A 22052-nucleotide genomic window follows, 5' to 3' on the forward strand; every position below is an offset into this window, starting at 1 on the left:
ATTTTTAGCAAGAGTCTTTCAGCAAAGTCCACTAAACTCTCCATTCTTCCAAACTAATATTTTGAAAGAGAAAAAAAAAATGACACCATTCCTTTTACAAGTTTCATGCAAATAACTCTCTTACATAAGTTTCACATTTTGGCACTATATTATATGGCTAAATCTATGGTGGCACTATCAAATATGGGCCACTCATATAAGAGGTGCGTTATATATCTTGATCCAAGAGAAGAAGACCATACATCTCAAAGACTGAAGACATGCTCATATTATATATTATATTTGGTGTATAACATATTATTTGTGCAACATTCAACATTAAAAGTGGAAATTTGAATCAAAACTTACCATAACAATCACAGTTTCTCTTTACTTTTACTATGGTTCAGACTCTAGCTCTCTAGCTCGGTCATGCTGAGTATCTTTAGGAGCGATACCAAAAAAACACAAAATTTTTTAACCAAACAAAACTTACACCAATCAACCAACTTCAGGAGCAATAAAGTTGACATCAAATGCTGCGATTTAGGATAAACCCATGCCATATAGTCCATTGTTGCTTTTCAAAACCCATAGGCCATAGGCGCCTACCACGCGGTTTTCAAGCCCACGCGGTTTTCACACACCGTGTGCTATCATCTTTACCCGTTTTCCTCCGTGCAATTTCGTGTGCTATCATCTTTTACCCCGTGTTTCCTGTGTGGCTCGTCATTGAAGCCCACACTCTAACCCAAGCTCATGCGGTGTTCAAAACACCTCGCGATTTTTTCAAAACTGTGAGAGAAATTTGATACAACACCAAAGCAAATACCAAATTTTAGACGATTTGGTGTTGCTTTGGTGTTATTTTGGCGTTTTTATCAAAATGTCTCTCTCACTCTCTACTGAAAATGAAAAAGGTAATGCTAGGATAGTGTATCTCCTAAATACTAGTCAATCCAACTTAACCAATCATAGCAATACATTCGGTTGGAGCATCACCAATGGTCCACTCGATCACTTATCCACTTAAAACCACAGTTCATTATAATGTGACCCGGAGTACATGATCAGCGTTAGTTAACTAATCGCTTCACTGCTCTTCACTCTACAGCCGCTTAACCGTTTTTTTTTTGTCTCTTCTAAAACAACAACGAACACTCCTTTTTTGCTTCCTCTTTCTCTCTCCTATAACAAACTTTTTTTTTTCTCTCTCCTCCGTCTCTATAAATAATGAGACCAATCCATTTTTCTGTGTTTTTTTTCTTACAACATCACTCCACACCAAAAAGAGAAAAAAAAAAAGAAAAGGCGCCAAAAACACCAAATAAGTTTCAGTTCTCGTTCTACATTGTGGTAATGCCACTCGATTCTTTAAACTTTCTTTTACAATTTCTTGAATTTATCTTGAAATGTGAAGTATCTGGTAGTGTTTAGCTCTTTTTTCATGATTTTGATTGGTTTTCTAGTTATGAACTGTTCTTGATGTTGCGATTGTTATTATGATACTGAAATCATGAAATTTCTCGTTATAGATGTGAAATTGCACTTGAGTAGTGTTTCTTGAAATCTGCTTGAGTTCAGCTTGACGTTTGTGAATGTAATTTGTTAGAATCTTGGTCGTTTTGTGCTTTGAAATGTACATCATGTTGCAATTGTTATTTAGGTAGTGAAATCATGAATTTGTCGTTCTGTTTGTGAGATTTCATTTGAATGGCTTGGAATGCTAATTTTCTGATGCAGTTTGGATGTTTCTGATACTTTCTCAACGCAAGTTTTCAGTTTCTTGCTCGCTGGGAGTAATGATTAGTTGAATTCTATCTTTATTTCTGTTGTGGAATTTAGAGTTCATTCTGTAGATATCTTATTTGGCGATTCTTTATTGATTTTGGTATTGTAAGTAAGATTAGGAGTTCACGAAATGAGTTTTGAGCAATTCTGGTTTATTTCTTCCAGATTGGTAAATATGACTGTGAACAAGAACAATGAAAATCCTTCCATCCAACAAACAAAATCGGATATCTTCACATCACTTTCTTCAACGACGGGTTCAAAAGAGGCATTGAGGGGCGATGAGTCTTTAAAGAAACCAGTGTGTAAAGATCCGAGCCGTCCTGAGGAGGAGAAAAGGAAGAAAAAATGATCCAACGAGTGAAGGACATAATGGGGTTATTGTCACGTCAGCGAATATTAGTGGTGTCTAACAGATTACCAGCCTCTGAAAAAAGAGGATAACGGTACTTGGTCTCTGAAAGATAGTCCCGGAGGTTTAGCAAGTGCCCTTCTAGGTACTGAGTGGCCTGATGAGAATTTATTTTTGATTCTATCTTTGTGTGAAATTGGTCCATGGTAAATGATTAAAACTTTATATTTTTTGCAGGTATAAAGGATTTTGAGGTAGTGTATATCGGTTGGGCTGGTTTAAGTAAACCTAAAAATGTTGATGACCTGAATGCACTTACAAGCGCCTTCGCCTCAAAGGTTTATATTGCTTTATTAATACATTAGTAACTCTCATCGCCTCTTGATTAGCTGTTGAGACTTGTTCTGGTTTCTGTGCATATGCAGAAATGTGTCCCAGTTTTCATTGAGGAAGAGATCAAGGATAAATACTATGATGGATACTGCAACAGTATCTTGTGGCCTCTTTTCCATTACCTTGGGATTCCACAAGAAGATCGTCTTGACACAATCCAGTCCCAATTTGAGGCATATGAGACTGCAAATAAATTTTTTGCTGAAGTGGTAATTGAAAACTATAAAGCAGGGGACATTGTTTGGTGCCATGATTACCATCTCATGTTTCTTCCTGAATACCTGAAGAAGCACAACAGTGAAATGAAAGTTGGTTGGTTTCTTCACACTTCGTTTCCTTCTTCAGAAGTCTATATGATACTTCCGCATCGAACAGATCTGCTTTATGCTGTTCTCCACGCTGATTTGGTTGGGTAAGTCATGATTTTTTTTTTCACACGAACTTCAAAGTTTGTTAAACCTTGTTTGTACTGTTTAATTTAATGTACTCTGTTTGGTATATTCAACAACAATGCTCTAATTTTGATTAGAAATGCCTTTGCATGGATAAACTTTTTGTTCCAAGTGAGAAGTGTCCACTTGGCATAGATATGTGCATATATAGCAGATTGCATCTCATTTTATGTGTTCATATATAGATATAATATGTAAAATATCTATAAACTTTATAGAGATAATTTGTCCCCATATCCAAATTTGTATCCTTAAATAGCTATTGAAAAGTTCAGTATATTAAACTATGCAATGCTTGGTTTTCTAATATATAGTTATATTGGCAGAAGGCCCTTAACGTAGAGTTCCTTGCTCTAATTTTCACTGCATCTCATGCTTCCATTTAGATCTATTCTTCATAACGTGAGTTCTGTGGATGAATGTGTTACTCTATCTAGTTTCCTTATACTCAAGCTTGTAGGGCATCAATGATTCTAACTCATAAATATTATTCCAGCTTCCAGACATATGATTATGCAAGACACTTTGTAAGTGCTTGTAATCGTATTCTTGGGCTTGAAGGCACACCTGAAGGAGTAGACGATTGTGGGAAACTGACTCGGGTGGCAGCAGTAAGTTCAGTATACATCTTTCCTCGATTGTTTATGATTCTTATGATCAAATTTCTTTTTAATAGCCGTTCTACTTATAAAGGAACTAACATGTTTCAAGAATTTCAAATGGTATATGGAATATCTACTTATTTATTCCCAGCTCTTATTTTCCCTGGTTGTTTTGCTTTTGTTCTTCAGTTTCCTGTTGGGATAGATCCTGATCGATTCATTAAACGTATTGCACTTCCAGAGGTCCAAAAGCGCATCGATTGTCTGATAAGTGAACTTTCTGGCAGAAAGGTGGGATTTCACTCTCAATGTATGGTAGTATAAATAGAAAATATATGTCTGCTAATAATAATTTATTACTCAGTCAAGTTTCTGTTTTGCACATTTGATAAGATTATCAAACTCGTAAGAAACATCATCAAATTTTCTGTCAGTTTGCTCATTGTAAATGTATTTTGCTTTTCATCTTTGTTAAAAAGAAACCTATTTATCTTTCGGTTGATAGGTTTTTCTACACAAAGTGTTGCAAACCACCTTGTTCTAAAATCTCAGGCTGAGACAAAGTAACCTACATAATAAGGGGGAAACACAGAAAAATCCAAATTTTTTTTTTGGTAAAGTGCACAGATCAAAATTAATTTAATCTGGCTATATTGATACAACAAAATGTGGTACAGTACGTTCAAGATAACAATCTCTTTTTTATTTTCAGTTAGTCCTTTCATAAGTTATGAGGAATATCTCCGTATTTCTTTATTCTTGTCCCTGTAATGTACATAAAAATGCATTGTTAGATGCATGATATGCATCGATATAGTCTCACACGCACACCTTGTCATAGACTATTTAAGTGACTTCTCTTATTGTGCATGTTTTCTACAAAAATTTATTCCTCGTCTATGGGCTGCCACATTTAGATAATTACGTCTTCTAATTAAGTGTTTCCTTTAATTACTAAATGCAGTTTTTCTCTAATGGGCAGGTACTGTTAGGTGTTGATCGCCTTGATATGATTAAAGGGATACCCCAAAAGTTATTGGCTTTTGAAAAATTCCTTGAGGACAATGCCAAATTGTGTGACAAAGTGGTTCTGATGCAAATTGCTGTGCCAACAAGAACAGAAGTGCCCGAGTGTATGCTTCTTCACCTGATCTGGTTGATTTTCTTTAAATTTAAGTAGTTTTATTCTCAAATGAAATAAACATCATTTACATGATATAGCCTGTCCTTTTGGGATTTGGTGACCCCAGAAGTAATACTTCCTATGTATGTGTATGATTTATTTGTAATTGCGTAAACAAATTTTTTTACTGAACGATGTGATATGTCATGTAGTGTGAAAACTAGGTGTCTTTGTTAGTAAAGTTTTAATTTACATTAAAGCTTAACAGTAAGAAAATTTTCACACCCATGGTCAGCAAACCTCCAAGTAGGATTTAAGCCATCACATTAATTTTATTGTTCTTCAGTTTCAATAGTTCTTGAATGTCCCATGACTGTTGAAGATGTTTATTGGTGCTGATTAGTTGTTCTGCAAATTGAGGAATAATCATGGTAGTTTATTGGAGAATGAGTTTTGGATGTTGCTATCAAATTTTGTGATAGTAAATTTGAAGTTAGTGGAGGAAACAGATGGGAGAAAAAATTTAAAGGTTCTCTTTTCTTTATCTGTCTAGCATAGGTATTAATTAAACATTATTCAGATACACAGGTTTCACGTTTGACTGCCTGACGATGGGGGTATTTCATCTTGTTTTGCTATTACTTAGTATTCTATTCCACTGAAGATATAAATGTCTTCTCTGTAACTTAATTACTTATACAACGATGCCATGGTATCTCTTCCTTGCTCCACAGATAAAAAACTTGCAAGCCAAGTTCACGAAATAGTTGGACGCATCAATGGAAGATTTGGTACTTTGACTAAATTTCCGATACATCACCTGGTACATTCAGTTCCCTATTTGTAACGATACGACTGCAGTTTCTTTGACATACATTGTTATGCCTAATTCTGATAGCTTCTGTTGTTAACTTACAAAACATGCTTATTGTATTTTAATTGTTTGTAATTTGTATTATTAGTTTTAACGCATAGTCCCAATTTCACGTTTGGCACTTTAAGTAAGGAAAGTATAACCGGTATAGTGGAGCCCAAGAGTGACGGTCCTAAAGGTGGAAAACTGCCAAGCCTAAAAGACTGAAGGTCGTGCACATAGTTTAGCCCTACGTTGGCTAGGTCCCTTCAAGGCCTAGGGTTCTTTAGTGAAGATTGTTTTCATGTAGCACTGAGATTTTTTCCGAAAAACTTACACGTCATGGGGGTGCTTAAGGAAGTATGTGCGACTTTGCAGAATAGCAGTTAATGATAAATGCGTCCTATTGTATCACAAACTTTCTCCTGAAACCAGTTGCGAATAGGATAATGTATAAATATGTTGTTGATTTTTCATGAGGGAATTATGGACCTCTTTTTCTACCTTTATGCACTTCGAAACATCAAGTTTGACATAGTATTAGCTAAGTTCCATGGTTTATCTTTTCATGCTATGCTCAAAAAGCTATTCCAATTCATATACTCTTTTGTGGTAAGTTCGACATAGTATTAGCTAAGTTCCATGGTTTATCTTTTCATGCTATGCTAAAAAGCCATTCCAATTCATATACTCTTTTGTGGTAAGCTCTTGCTTGGTATGATAAGATCTTTTTCTGAAGCACGTTTCTTTTTTTATTTACAGGACAGAAGTCTCGATTTTGCAGAATTATGTGCATTATATGCAATCACAGGTATGTTACCTTCCACAGCGTAAGATAATTCATTTTGATTCGCCCAATAATAGTTAAGACACTTCTACATTGTACGTGAAACCAGGAAGATTTTAGTTTGCCCACTTGAAAGTAATAATTATCTGCATAAATATGTGACTAGAGAATCTCAATGTAATTCAAATATGTTTTAGCTCTCCTTTCATGTTTGTGCATATGACCTATTTTTATGGTTTTTAAATTTCAGTAAGGAAATTGGTAACTTCTAGATGTATGACAGTAAGTAGAAAATACGTAGATCAAAAGAGTTCTACAAGCAGGTCAAGTAAAGTTACTATCAGAAACATGTTCAAACAAGAAATTGGAAGGATTGGAAAGTGACTTTGAGACCCTAATATGATTCGGACTGCTGAACCCATTTTAAGAAAAAGACAGAAAGGTCAACCAGTTTTTTTACATAATGCAGTCAATCCCTACACTGTAGTCAATCCCTTCCTGCTCAACAGCTTGGACAATTGAGATTTTCAATTCATGTCAAAAATGGTTTGCTACTTAGCAACTCACCTTCCTTAAAATGTCTTATTTCAATTCTAACCATATGCCCATTGCGACTAGTTTTCTGTATAACGCTTTTGGTATCAGAAAAACTTGATTATAACATAATGTACACATACTTTTGTAGCTAAAATGTAAATTATAATTGGACACTAAAGAGATAAGGGGAGGCAGGGATAGAGGAAACCTAGAGGAACTTATCAATTGTAGTGTACAAATTAGTGTAATACTCTCATTGATTATTTGGTTCTTTTGCAGATGTAGCTCTTGTGACTTCATTGAGGGATGGGATGAATCTTGTTAGCTATGAGTTTGTTGCCTGCCAAGAATTAAAGAAAGGAGTCCTCATTCTTAGTGAGGTAAACCCTTTTATCTTGTTTCTTATTTCCCATTGTTTTCCAGGTTTACCTCTGAGTCTAATCTATCTTGCCTACAACAAATGCACTACCATAGCTGATGAGGATACTGTTCTTTGGCGTACCCGAGACTGTTGTTAAGCATGTACGAGGCCCTTGTTAAACCTGTGTTCCTTGTGATAATCATTATTACGCCTCCCTCTAACTTCTCCAGCTTTAAAGGAAGTTTCTTTTGAGCATGTTAGAAAGTGGTTGGGCAAATTAGGTCTCAGGTTTGAGTCTCCAATTACCAATAGATCCAAGAGGGGAGGTCTTAGCCATGTCCTCGCCTCAGGATGTTGTTAGGAATGTGTTTAATGTTACCCTTCTAATTGCTGATCTTTTAGAACAAGTGTCTGTTAGCATATAAAGCTCCCTAAAATTTAATTATAATAAATAAAGTGCAAATAGTAGTACAGTGGAGTAATTACCAATCTTTGAATGTATAACTCAATCTCTCAAACAACTTCAATCAAGACAAACATTTTAGTAAACCCATATTGTTCTTCTGCCAAGCACTTGGTTCAGTTGACTGAGTCTGAGATGGATTTATTATTGAAGGACCTTTCACTTGTGTAGAATCTGTGAGAGTACAAATATAGCTAGTACATGGCTACATGCACTGGTTGGTGTCCAGTTTTGTTATAGAATGTCAGTGCACTTAACTATTAGTTTGGCCAGCACAGATATCTGAGACGCACCTTTCTAGGGCACAGGCTGAATTCCTCTATCTACTTTAAGCATAGATTGCTTCGGCAAATTATTTGCAAATTTACCATTTAATCCGGAAAACGGTTAATGAGGCCGCACTTCTTAATCATACGAAATAATTTGCGAATTTAAAAATTTCCCAATAATTCTTGAATAATAAGCCCTGAATAATAGGCGCACCATGACCTTCTCTAGTACAAACAGTCAAACACAAATGAGAAGGTAACATTCAAACAAGTAATACACATGCTTCCAGATTTCAACATATTTGAGTTAAACGTATCACTACAATGTCTTGAGAGGAAATGCAGAAACCTTACTATATCGTGTAAAATGACGTGCAAACTACCTTGAATGATTGGAGTGTTATCAATAGGGAAATTCGCCCCCTCCATACCAAAATGAGGCATATAGTTGTGGAATTTGAATTGCAGAAGAGTGCTTCATTTTTTTATAGTTCTTCATTCACTGGATATTTATGGAAGGTCAATTGTGCAATTTTATTGCGACTTCTCTAGTGTGGTCTCCATCCATTAAGAATATTGTATGTTTCGAACATCATTTAGAGGCTCACTTCACTATCGTTCTGAGACACATTACTTTGGCTCTTAATTTATTATCTTATGATAGAGACAGTTATATTGTTAATTGCTGGCATCACTATCCCATCTGGTATCTGGGGTGTTTCATTTGTTTCTTACTACTTAAATTACACCATTTAGAGGCTCACTTCACTATCATTCTGAGACACATTACTTCTCTGGCTCTTAATTTATTATCTTATGATAGAGACAGTTATATTGTTAATTGCTGACATCACTATCCCATCTGGTATCTGGGGTGTTTCATTTGTTTCTTACTACTTAAATTACACCTACCGAAGTTGTATATCATTTTACTCTGAACATTTGGCCTCTAAAAACTATTTTATACAAGCATGTTGCTGGGGTCTGCATGTGTAATGCACCAAGTGTTCACTAGTTTGCAGGCGCTGCACAATCACTAGGTGCAGGAGCCATTCTTGTCAACCCTTGGAACATCACAGAAGTTGCATCTTCAATTAAGAAGGCTTTGGATATGAGTAATGAGACAAGAGAAACTCAACATCAACGGAACTTCAACCATGTGAAGACACATACATCTCAACATTGGGCAGAAGTGTTTATAAGGTATGAATCACACGCTGTTAGAGTGTTTCCATTCATTCCATTGAATGTTCTGTTTCTAAAGTGAATTCTGTAGACTATATCCAGACCACTCCATGCAAAACTCATACATTTAAGGGTATGGTATGATATATCACCTACAGAAGAGATTTTCGTATCAATGGGATGATTAAGACATTTGCAGTAAGATTCATGGTAGATCTAACTACCGAATGTGGTTTGAGTTAGGATCCTCAATTCCTCATTGGAGACTAGATCCACATACTTAATGTGAAATTACAGCGTTTCTTTTCTATGAAGTTACACTGAGATATAATTGATTTAGATTTGGGAATAGCACACTCTGTTAGAAAGACGTAAGCATTATATGGAATGAACTTAAAAAGGAAGTCATAATGGGAGCTTCATATTTGTCATAATTCATTTATTTGTTTTAAACTTATATTTTAGTCTGCTGTTATTCATAACTTTTCTTCTTTCTCTTTTTCTTTCCTATTTGTAGCAAAATGAATGACACCGCTGTTAAAGCTCATTTAAGCAAGAAACTAATTCCATCTGAACTCCCATCCAAAGAAGCAGTTGAAGGATATAATAAGGCCAAGAATAGATTACTCATACTGGTATGCATTTTATTACATATTTATACCAGATGATTGATAGTACATCAAGTTGTAATTCGTCAATTTGTTAAGAAAGGTTGCATATTGTTTAATATTACCTCAGACATTTCATGTTAACTAATGAATAACAGGCAATTAACGATTAAATTACTATCTTCATTGGGGGCTGTCACCAGTCTCTCTACTATTTAGCTTTGACTTTAGAGTTTATATTGAATACCTCGTACATGCCACGTGGTATGGAAAAGGGGTTTTCAAAATGACCAATGAAACAAAGACACAGACGCTGCAAGGTTACAAACTTGTTTCAATGGGATCTGAGTTTTTTAACATATATCTGTAGAAACGAGAAAGACCAAATAATCTCTTAGAAATCACCGAGAAAGATTCAAAACGTACCCTTGTGATTGTTATAGTTCTTCTTGGGGTAAAATAGATCAAGAAGTGTTACCGACACATAATTTTCCCTGTAGATGCTTGTTTAGAATTAATTTTAGAGGAACTGCCCGGATATAAAGTGGGGGGAAAAAAAGATAGACTTCACCATGAGGCTCATATTATTATTCTTTCTTTCAAGTGCACACTTTACCTGGTCCTCTATGTCCTTCATTTAATCAGCAATAACAGGATTTAAATGGCTTCTCTCAATTTTTTGAATTCAGAATATAGCCATGAAAAATTCTTATTTTTTATTGGAAAAATAATAAAATTCAAATCCTTTTTCTCTACTAAGTACTAACTTAAATGCAAGAAACCTAGAAATTTGTAAATTTAGTTTTCAATCAGGTTGAGACAAATTTGGAGCCATGTAAAGGATAAGGATCTTATGATCTTCTGTTTCTCTGGGATCCTGCTAGTTTTCCTTTTAGTTTCTCTCCAAAGCTTCAGGGAAAAAGAGTTTTTTTTAATCATATTTTCAGTTAAGAAGAGAAAGAAAAGATGTGTAAAACCATGACCTGCCAAACCCCCACCCCACCCCCCCCCCTGCTCTTGGGGGCTTTCTTAACCCAAATAGAAAAACAACTACAGCAACAGCAACAGCAACAACAACAACAACAACAACAACAACAACAAGGTCTAAAACCACCTGTATTGCCATTTCTGGTGTGTACATTCTATGACCTTTACCATGTTTCTCACATGGTATTATTTGTCAATTTCCTTATTTCCCTTGTAAGCATGTATTAATACTCTTAGAATATCAAATCCTGTAAGAATGAGCATCCTCCGGTCCAACTGAAATTTCATTGTGTTGTTTACTTCAAACATCCTCCATTTAACAATCTGCATCTGATGCTATTTTTTATCTTCTTATAATTAATCTTTAAGTTCTGAGGGACAGAAGACATTCTCTAAGAGATATATTATGGTGCTTCTGAAGTACCGAAAGTAAATATAAATTGCCTACTTTCTACATAAGAGTATAAGACTGTTATTTGAGTGATTTCCTTGTCTAACAGCTCTCTTTTTTTGAATGACAGGGATTTAATGGGACATTGACTGACCCAGTGGGCATGCCTGGAACAGGAGGTCCTGATCAAGACAAAGAGAAGGAACTTAAGCTACACCCTGAACTAATGGAATCCTTAAGAATTCTTTGCGAGGATCCAAATACTACAGTTCTAATCGTTAGTGGAAGTGATAGGGATGTCCTTGAAAATGTATACCACTAAGCTCCTAAACTAATATTTTTTCTGTCCTTCTGTTCCTTTATATTTAAACTCAAATTATTTGCTCATACAGAACTTTCGAGAATACAATATGTGGTTAGCAGCAGAAAATGGGATGTTTCTTGCTCGTACAACTCCTGAACTAGATTGGGTGATGACAATGCCCGAACACCCAGTTACGACTTGGAATGACAAAGTAAAGGTGACTATACATTATTGGTTTATTTAACTAACATGTTTTTGCATACGTGAATACTTTAGTTTGCTTCTAAGACTGCTGAAGTTTTGATGCTTTGCTACCATTTCGCAGCTTGTATTTGATTATTTCTCAGAAAGAACACCTGAAGCTCGTTATAAAATTCGTCAAAATTCACTTGTATGGATTTACAAGCATTTAGGTAATCTTTTCACATTTACTGTCTATACTTCAAGCCTTCCCCCTCCCTCTCCCCTCTTGTCTGATCTTTTTTTGGTGGCATATCTTATGATTGTAGACGATGGGTTCGGAAGGGTTCAGGCAAGGAATTTGTTGCAGGAGCTATGGGGACAAACATTATCTAGTACAGGTGTTGATGTTGTCCCAGGTGGCGAGTCAGTTGAAGTTCGACTGGTTAATGTCACAAAGGTGTGTGAACTTCCATCACCTCTCAATTGCGTGATATTGTATGTGTTTTTGCCATTGCATGTTGTGCAGTGCACTGGAAAATGGGATGGAAGTTTCTCCAGCTAATGCTTTGATGCTCTTTCATACAGGGTGCAGCAATTGATTGTATCATAGAAGAGATAAGTCATAAGAAGCGTATGGAGATACCGATTGATTATGTCCTGTGCATTGGCCATTTTCTAGGGAAGGTACACTCAATTCCAATTTAGCTAAGTTCCATTGACACGGATACGGTGTCTGACACGGCAAAATTTTAAAAATGAGGTATATCACAGACAATATGTGTATTTGTCGTGTCCAACACGGACACATGGATACACATCCGATATGGATAACTTTTAAAATATGGCATGTCCTTGTAACACAGCAATATAGATTAAAGTTTGAACAGCCTGAATATTAGCTCTCTTTTGTTGTGCTTGTTTGCGAGCTAGAATAGAACAGTTTTGAATTAAAGCAGACTAAGTAGGATTTTTCACCACTAAAAAACTAACAAAAAGGATGCAAGTTTAACGAAAACTTTCCTTCAATTTCAAAACTGTTGAAACATCCCTATTCTACTTCAAAACCATCCTTATTATAGCTCACATTGACATGGAAACAAGCATAGCCTAAGGACATACATCTGAAGAAGCTTCGGCATGAATTATTTCCAATTGTTCTGTATTATTCTTGGTGTGGAAACAGCATTTTTTTTAATCAACTACATGTTAGTACTTAACATGTAAACTGGATCACCAGAAATAGAAAACATCTACGTTCACTTCATTCTCTTACCATCTACGTGCTTCAGGATGAAGATATCTACAGATTCTTCGAGCCAAAGCCTCCTACTGAACTGGCAGGTTCTGAAGGGCCTCAGGTTTCTGATCAAGGACAGAGTCATATTCCTAAGATCTCACATTCACCAAAGCTGACACGAAGTCTAAGTGGCATCACACTAGCTTCTGAGGTTCCTGTGGTTAGTGAATCATTGGCCGGAACCCCACACTTAAGTACCTCTGCAGATGAAAAGCGTTTAATACTCAATCTTAAGACAGAAAATTACTTCTCTTGTGCTGTCAAGCGTGAATGCTCAAAAGCACGGTATAAACTCGAATCTTCAGATAAGGTCGTGGAACTTATAAAGGAATTAGCAGCTGTGAGTACAAGGGTGGCAGCAGAATCCTCTTAGTTTGCTGTTTAGGTAAAGATTCTGATTTGGCGACTGGATATAATCCTCTTTTGTGAGTAGATATGAAGTTTTTGTTGGTCTTTTATCGTAGTCTTTCCTGAGTTGAATAAGCAGCCTGGTAGTATGTACAACGTAGAACCCACCATTCCACATGATATCAAAGATAAAATGAACATTTTCAATATAAGGGAATGAGCTGTTGCCAAGATTTACTGTTAAGTGCTTTATCCTTGTGCTCTCACAGTATCTGTCCTTGTGATGAGAACTTTAGACTGTTGTGAGCGGTGAATGTTTTCAGATCTGTGAAAAAATACGAGCTGTTTTTCCAGGTAACACAGATATGGAGAGACTGTTCAAAAGGACATAAAAACCGAGAGTAAGTATGTGAGCTCTTTGTTTGTTGTACTAGTTTATATGTTTCTCATTAGTATTAGTGGTTATCATACTTAATTAGTATTGAGTGATTAACATACTTGATTTGAAGATAAAAGCAATTATTCGTGTTATTATGGCCCAACAGAGCGACAGACCAGCACGAGAATACGGCATGCGTTCATAGATTTGATGGATCAAACTTGTGTCATCAAGTGTTTTTTTTTATCACCAAACCAGTAGTCACTTTTAGTCTTCATGGTTGGAAATTGGAATGACAAAACGAATGGATTGAAAAATCAGATGCGGAGATTTCAATGAATACTGGTAATCTAATTTGTGAGTAGAGAATCGAGTTAATTTTCTATGTGAAATGTACTTGCATATGTATCAACTCAATTAACAACATGTGCCTGGAAAAACTTGCTTTTAACAAAACAGTTTTTCATTAAAGTTGATGTATGTCCATGAAATTATGACCATGATCCAATATAAAGTTCACAGCAATCACCAACCCTGAACATCATACCAATAAGCTTATTCTTTGATATAACGAATTTGACAACTATGCAGCAACAACATTAGCTTTAGCCTCCAAAGTCTTCTCATATTCTTCAATAGATTTGAAGAGCTCAGAGAAGTTACCCTTCCCAAATCCTCCACATCCTGCCTTCTGATATGTTTTCCCTTCTTCATCCTTTAACATGCATCCAAGCCTCTGAATTATCTCAATAAATATAGTTGGCCTGTTCCAATTACACAAACAAAACAAACAATAAGTTACCACATCCACATCCAGTAAAGAAGTAAACAGAATATAAACTTACCTATCCCCAATTGGCTTGGTGAAAATCTGAAGCAAAGTACCCTGTGCATCTCTATCCACCAAAATGCCCAATTCCTCACACTCTTTAATTTTCTCATCACTCAAAACATCACCAGCTCTATTCTTCAGATTCTTATAATAAGTTGGTGGTGGTGAAGGCATGAACTCAAAACCACCAACGCTACTTCTTCTCCTCATTTCTCTCAAAGTAGTAAATATATCTTCACTTACCAAAGCCAAATGCTGAACACCAGCACCTTCATTATGTTCCAAATAAGTTTGTATCTGGCTCTTTCTCTTTGTTCCATAAACAGGCTCATTCATTGGTAACAATACCATTTCATCATTACTAGCTAAAACTATGGAGTTCAACCCGCTTTCAGTTGTTCCTACATCTTCTGCTGTGAACTCAGCAAACTCATGAAACCCAGTAAACTCTTTCAAATATGATATTGCTTCTGCCAAATTTGGTACATTTCCTACTGCATGGTCTAACCTTCTAATACCAAAATCTAGTCCTCGAGATGACGAAACTTCACCCACTTCTTCAAACCCAGGTAAAAATGGACAACTCTGGTTTGTGTTTTTGAAGCTGAGATAACGAAGAACAACGTCTCCGTATAGCCGAATCTCCGAAAGAACTACGCCTTCATCGAGTTTAACCGGAGAGGACGATGGTTTCGCGCCATTAGCGACACTTATATTATACGCCAACTCCGCGTCCTGGACTTCAATCGCAATAGCGCGTACCGCGAGCCCATGCGTACTAACGAACAATCGCGCGAGGTCGTGCGAATAAGTTGGAATTGAAGCAGTATGAGTTAACGTATTCCCAGCTATTGAAGGTGAATAAGGTGCAGTGAATAGAAAATTGAGCTCACCTGACCGAAGGAGGTATGAGGCATGAACCATGTTACCAGTTGAGAGGTCTGATTTTGCGACCATAGGCATACCGAGACCCCATGAGAATCTCTGAGCAGTGTTTGTAGCATCAGTAGACCAAAACTCAATGTGGTGGAATTTTTTGACATGGAATTTGTCTGATTTTGGATTATTGTGTACAAAATTTGTGTGCCCGACTAGCTTGAAATTGGAGGCTGTGCTGGTAACCATTTTTTTTTTCTTTCAATCTATCTCTTTTGTGATTTCCTTTTTTTTTTTTTTTTGGTAACTATCTCTTTTGTGATTTCAGTTATTTGTAACTTAACGAAATGGAGGTATGGGACACGACATGGTGTTGTGTGGTTCTTATCTATGAGATTGAACGATATACACGAAGTTTTGACTTCCGAAACGTAAGGCAAGTAGAGATAATACGGTGTACACGTGGTGTGGAAATGTTATGGAGTGAAGTGGGAGCTTGAAAAGGATCCTTTGCTTATCATCGAAAAAAAAAAGGATACTTTGCATTTGTAGTTTTCCCTAATCACAGGAAAATGATATGGTGGTATCTCTTGTTTCCTATCTAATGATGGTGTTGACTGTCGACAACAAGTCTGAATGGTTGTTGTGATTTACAATCGAGAGTGAGTGGGCGTTTGGGAAGTGGCCATGTTTGTTTTGAGTGTCTAAGATTAGTGCTTAATCGTGCGGACCCATTTAGCATTTTAATCAAACATTTTTTGATCAATTGCTAGAACCAGCAATTATCATTCATTGCTTCCGACAAGCACGTTGTAGGACTATAGAGTACTTTGAGCTGCGTTATGCTTGTCAAAATATTGATAGTATCCCTCATCCCTCATCATCTACCAAAGCTGATTCAGGATAAAGAGATTGATGGGATGAGGCGTAATAAAGGTAGCTTGATTCAAGCTAAAGGCCAGAGGGCAGAGGCCCATGCTGTACTGCCCATTTCGCCAGATCATGAGCAACCAGTGTTGTTTGTTCTACGAGTCATGTCATTCAAAATATAGGCTTTATCAAATTGATTTCCTAATGCGCCAATTCAATATACAGGTAATGATGTGAGCAGTGAGCTGTTCATTATTTGTATCCATCTAAGTTATGGATATGTTACAATATTCATGTTAGTGTCTTTATCAAGTGCTGAATCAGCAGTATAGTATAATCCATTCCTTCAGATGATCATGCATACTAATAGTGAAACAGCGATCATTATCTACTACGTGTAAATTGTTATCCTCTTTCTTTCGGTTTAGTAGTCATACGGTTTAGTGGTCTCAAGAACATTCGGTTTGCGGTAACTGAACAATGAGAACTTCTTTTGTGGGCATTGTAGATGGGTAATTATCACATTGTTACTTGAGTATCAAAACATAGATTTACTTATGAAGCCAAGTGCTTAAAAGAAACAATTTACTCCCTTCATTGTAGGTGAATTTTGTATATAAACCCAAAGAACGCTTTTCAATGTTGAAAGTTGAAACACTTCCTGCTTTCCTAGTGTATGTCTCAAAAACACGTACGGTACTCTACCTGCAGTATAATGATGCCGATGAATTGAGATACATAACACCTTTGAGTAGCTGTGTTGTGTAACTCATTTTCTTGCAAGAACTTGTATTCACTCAACTAAACTAGCTCCCGCACCTTACCACCAAAAAATTGAACATGGTTGGATCTAGGATGATAACATCATAACACGAACTATATATGTGCCGGAAGCAATAACGAGACCTGTGTATTACCAGTGAGGCAAAGTTAGACTAGGAAGAAGCAACAATAATTTCTAGAGACATTAGAGAAGCTTGTGCTAGTGTGCAACCCAACTCCATACATTTTTTCAGAAAGATAGGGAATGAAAGTTTGAGGAAGCAGCTAAAAAACTTTCAAACTTCTAAGTCTAGCTAGCTGGTTCAATCAATACAGCCACAAGCCCACAATATAAATGCCAAGAGAGAGAGATCAAATAAAAATAAAATAAAGTAAAAATGGCAAGTCAGGTTTTTTTTTTTTTTTTATAAAAGAAACGTTGATGGGTTAGGCAGACCCCTATTTTTATTAGAATCTTAAATAAGTTACAATATTAAGAGGCTATTTGTTTTTTTGGGTTAAGTTATAAGAAGGTCTTATAAGATAGTCTTATAAAGTGGGTTGTTTTTCATTTTAAGTTCCTCTTATAAGCACTTATAAAATTAGAAAAAACAAATACACAACATCCTATAGATGGTTATTTGACAAATATAATCCTGTTTTACATCACATTTAACTTGAATATATTAATTTAAAACAAGTGTGTAATTTGATTTTCGGTTTCAAATCAATTTTGAAAATTAGAATATTGATTTTAAAAAATTATCTTAATAGTAAGATAGTGGTGGTGGTGGTGGCACAATGGTGGTTTGGGGTGTGAGATTCTCACAGGCACCTAAATCATTCATTTATTACTTAATAACAAGATTACAAGGTAAAATATATTTGAGTTTTTACATACTTCCCCTTGATCCTTCATCATGATGTATAGAAGTCTTTTACTTTGGATGAACACCCAGAGGTGCCCACTTGGCCAAAGTATGAGCAAACATATTATAAATTCTTGGAGTAAACTTGAATAACATAGAATTGAACTGACATAAAAGACTAGAAATATAAAGTAAAGGTGGTCTCCAGGTCCATGAAGGGAAGCTTACTCTGCCTCAATGTTTCCACAAAGGCTTCCATCTGTTACCGGTATCACCACTCAAAATATTATAGATGTTCATCTCCCTCCAAAATAACCTCTTTCCATTGCTTTTGAAGTCGCGAAATCTACCTGCCAATTCAGCTAAGGGTTTCCATGCTTCACTAGGGTCGCATTTACAAGGAGATCCAGAAACCCAGTTGGCTCGACTCTCCCCACTTTTCCCCAAGAAATTCTCCTTCACTATTCCCTGTGGTTTTCATAACAGATTTTAGCTGTAAAGAATATCAATACAGTAGCAATGTTTGCATTTAAACTTAGCACAATCACTATGGAAACTTGCATCAAAGTTAATTTTGCACCATCCAAGTGGTGGTTTAACCTAGCTTTGGTATGAGGAAAGAGAGGCACCCTCTCCAATATCAGAATTCTCATTTCCATAATCAGGTTCAATAAATGCCACTATCCAATACTGACAAACTTTGTAAGCCTGTTGCAATATAGAATGCTGACTAGCAGTCCCCCCATTAAACATTTTGTTATTCCTCACCTGCCAAATAGCATCCATGATGGCACATAACAATAGGGGAACAAAGATTATCAATATCATGGGGTTGTTGAGACACATGTGGAGCCACTCATAAACCATAAAGTCAACTGCATCAGTTCTAATGCATAGACTAAACATAAGCCAAATACCTCTTGTCCAAGGACAAAGAAAGAATAAGTAAAAAAGATCCTCTAAAACATTTTTTGATTGTAATAAAGAAATGAACAAACCTAAAAGTTGTACATAACACTACCAAGTTCAATTTAAATGTCAAAGAAAAAAATGATAACTCTACATCAGACAACACATGGGGTCAATATTCAGGTGGTGTGAAGACAAGACCACACCTGTGGGAAGGATATTAAGGGAAACTTTCCAAATAAAGTTTTGGACTTGCTAGAATTTGGAGTTTCCAAATCTGAGGGAACAACTTATCTCTCACAGAGTTTGTAGAAATCACTATGGAAACTTGATCAAAGTTAATTTTGCATAGCCCTAGCTTTGGTATGAGGCTCTCCATATCGTATGATAAATGCCACTATCCATCTTGACAAACTTTGTACAGAGAAGTCACCTTAAACATTTTGTGAATTGCCATCCATGACGCACAATTTTGTTATCAATTGGAAGGTCTGATTTTAATATCCATAATAGCATTAAGAAGAGGCATAGGTAAAAAGTTAAGAAGGCTTTCATCCCACTCCTTCCTGGTTTCATAGCATCTTGGACAAACACAATCTCATGGTTAATGCGTTCCACTCAATGTTTGATAGGTAAGACCTCTCCTAAAAAAGGCACCCAAGCATCATACCAAAATGATGGTAGTAGTGGATGTGATGATATTGGTCTTAATAACGCACAGTGGTGGTGATGGTAGTGGTAGTGGCAGCGGCGGTGGTGGTGATCTTTATAGCATGGTGGTTGTAGTGGTGACCTGGTGGTGATGGTAGTCTTAATAGTACAGTGATGGTGGTGGTGATGGTGGTTAGGACAATAGAGTTATTTAGAGAAGAAGATAGTGAAAATGGAAGAATAGAGAAATAGGGCTAGGGGTCTAGATAGGGGTGTTTGAGTAATTTTCCAAATTATAAGACTTATAGAATTGAAATAAATCTAATTTTGGCACTTATAGAATTGGAGCCTTTTATAAGAAATTTCTAATATAATACCTTTTATAAGAGGCAAAAAACAAACAAAAAAAAATATCCAAAATTACTGGTCCACATCTTATAAGAGGCAAAAACAAATGGCCCCAAAGTCTTCCTCTATAATCTTAGTTAAAATAGTACTTAACAAGACCCAATATTTCCATGTCGGACGAAATATCAGAAATATTTTCAAAAACCGATATATATCGGTACACATCAATATATTGGAGATATTTCTCTTTTTGGTAAATCAATCAAAATATTAGTTTATATCGGTAAATGTCGAAAATATCACCGATACATAACGATATATGTCGGTCAAATGGTCAAACAAATCGGTCAAACCGTCGTTAACCCTTAAAACTATGTTTTCATCTAAAAGAAATAAATAACAAGTTTTAATCCCATATATGATAATGTAGAAAATGTCATGTCATAGAGTTCAATTCAACCTCCAAATCTCCAAATCTTTTGTATGATTTATTTTGCATATCAAATAAAATATATTCTTTCGGTTAAATAAGAATAAGACGATTACACATATATAACAGTTCAAATAATAGGATATACTAGATTTTGGACCCGGGTATACGCCCGGGATCTATTAAATATTTTGTGTGCTGAAAAAGTTTTACAAAATGTCTCACACAAATTTTCGAATCAGAATATATTTTTACCTATTTTTTAGCAATTTTTTTTTTATTTTATCAAATATATAAGAATTGACAATACAAAACTCTCCAAATATAAGAATTAGAAATACACTCAAACTCTCCAAAGAGGTTCAATGTAGGTAGGATTGTAGGCTATTAGAAAATACTATCTTTCATATTATAGTGCCACATAGGATAGAGCAAAATCTAACTCTCATATTAGAGTGACACATAGGAGAGAGAAAATCATCCTTTAAAGGTCTCTGTTTTAGTATATCCTCCTTTAAAGGTCTCTGTTTTAGTATATAGACTAGATTTTGGACCCGGGCATACGCCCGGGATCTATTAAATATTTTGTGTGTTGAAAAGGCTTTACAAAATGTCTCACACAAATTTTCAAATCGAATATATTTTTATTGAAAATAAACCGAAATACATTAATGAACAAACGATTATGGTGGATAAGAGATCAAATTGAGATTGGTGGTTTAAACTAAATGATCAAATTCTTGTAGATTAGGTCATTTAGCTTCACTTTATGGTTTAAAAATAAACCCAATATTAATCCGATAATTTTTAAATGGAATTATCTTAAAATAGAATTATATTAAACTTGATCTAGCGATCTAGTTTGTATAATAGTTTTATTTGATTTAATGAACAGCAATTATGGTGCATAAGATTGATTTAAGGGATCAAATTGAATAAGCGAATTATTAAACTGTAATTTTGAATAAGAATATATTTTATTGAAAATAAACCGAAATCACTAAAACAAAAAAAATTATTGATTGTTTCCATATCCTCAAAGAATACACTACTCCCACTTGAAAAGAGTTATCATATGAATAATACACTCCTACTTAAAAGGTTGCCGAACTATATTAAATTATTTTAAAAATATTAGCAACTATGCATAACTATGAGATATGAAAATTATATTAATTACTCATTTAAATTTCTTGAACCACTCTCTATAAAAATGAAGCACCAAACCTTGATAAAACTAATCGACTTTTTTTATTGTTAGGTTTAATAATTGAAGTTTTGTGATAATGCCCAATGTGGCGAAGATAATATTGAAGATACTTGAATAGCAAGGCATTCACCATCACAATAAAATAATTATAATAAACACTACTTAAAATGCAAAACTATATTTGTCGAGACATTTATTCCCCCATACATATAATACAAATATGTTTTAAAGTTATTAGTTCAATGCATTTGTATCAAGTTTATGATTTTCCATTAATTATTCTTTTTGAGGTTACAATTTTCTCATTAATTATTCTTTGAGGTTAGTTTAATGCAGGTTGCATCAAGTTTTCGATTTTCGTTAATTATTATTGGAGGTTAGTTTAGTGTAATTGTATCCACTTTATGATTTCCGTTAGTTATTCATTAATGTTAATTCAAGACGCATGATTGCATCCAGTTTTTGATGTTTAGTTAATTAGTATTTGAGATTAGTTCATTGTATTTGCATCTAGGTTTCAATCTCTAGTTAATTACTCTTTGAGGTTAGTTCAATATATTTGCATCCAGTTTATGATTTTCCATTAATTGTTTTTCTAGGTTAGTTCGATAGTTTACAATTTCTATATAGTTTTGCATACATGTAAGAGTT

General features: G+C 35.3%; 2 protein-coding genes across 2 annotated transcripts; one reads left to right on the plus strand and one right to left on the minus strand.

Annotated features, from left to right (window-relative positions):
- The first annotated feature begins 1108 nt into the window (after nucleotides 1–1108).
- On the plus strand, nucleotides 1109–15649 carry LOC147478416 (alpha,alpha-trehalose-phosphate synthase [UDP-forming] 1-like). Its single transcript, XM_086584589.1, is given in 19 exon segments — nucleotides 1109–1335; nucleotides 1936–2201; nucleotides 2203–2267; nucleotides 2360–2460; nucleotides 2548–2927; nucleotides 3464–3578; nucleotides 3759–3860; nucleotides 4552–4702; nucleotides 5427–5515; nucleotides 6308–6356; nucleotides 7149–7249; nucleotides 8978–9165; nucleotides 9665–9782; nucleotides 11264–11443; nucleotides 11526–11654; nucleotides 11763–11850; nucleotides 11947–12077; nucleotides 12206–12304; nucleotides 12910–15649. Coding segments are annotated over 18 exon segments (2550 nt in total). The 5' UTR covers nucleotides 1109–1335; nucleotides 1936–2118; the 3' UTR covers nucleotides 13291–15649.
- LOC147478417 (4-hydroxyphenylpyruvate dioxygenase-like) lies at nucleotides 14090–16374 on the minus strand. The gene is made up of 2 exons (XM_086584590.1): nucleotides 14490–16374; nucleotides 14090–14408 (listed from the first exon to the last, which is right to left on the minus strand). Exons 1-2 carry the CDS (start codon nucleotides 15599–15601, stop codon nucleotides 14228–14230), a joined length of 1293 nt encoding a protein of 430 aa, XP_086440716.1. The 5' UTR covers nucleotides 15602–16374; the 3' UTR covers nucleotides 14090–14227.
- Nucleotides 16375–22052: the final 5678 nt, after the last annotated feature.

This window comes from Coptis chinensis, chromosome 9 (genome assembly GCF_015680905.1).
Source record: "Coptis chinensis isolate HL-2020 chromosome 9, ASM1568090v1, whole genome shotgun sequence".
NCBI lineage: Eukaryota > Viridiplantae > Streptophyta > Magnoliopsida > Ranunculales > Ranunculaceae > Coptis > Coptis chinensis.

Excerpts from the sequence above, each read along its gene's own strand:
- LOC147478417 (XM_086584590.1), bottom strand. The coding sequence starts at position 15,601 with ATGGTTACCAGCACAGCCTCCAATTTCAAGCTAGTCGGGCACACAAAT. Across the intron at positions 14,409-14,489 it reads ACCAAGCCAATTGGGGATAG|GCCAACTATATTTATTGAGA; the intron begins GTAAGTTTATAT and ends TAATTGGAACAG.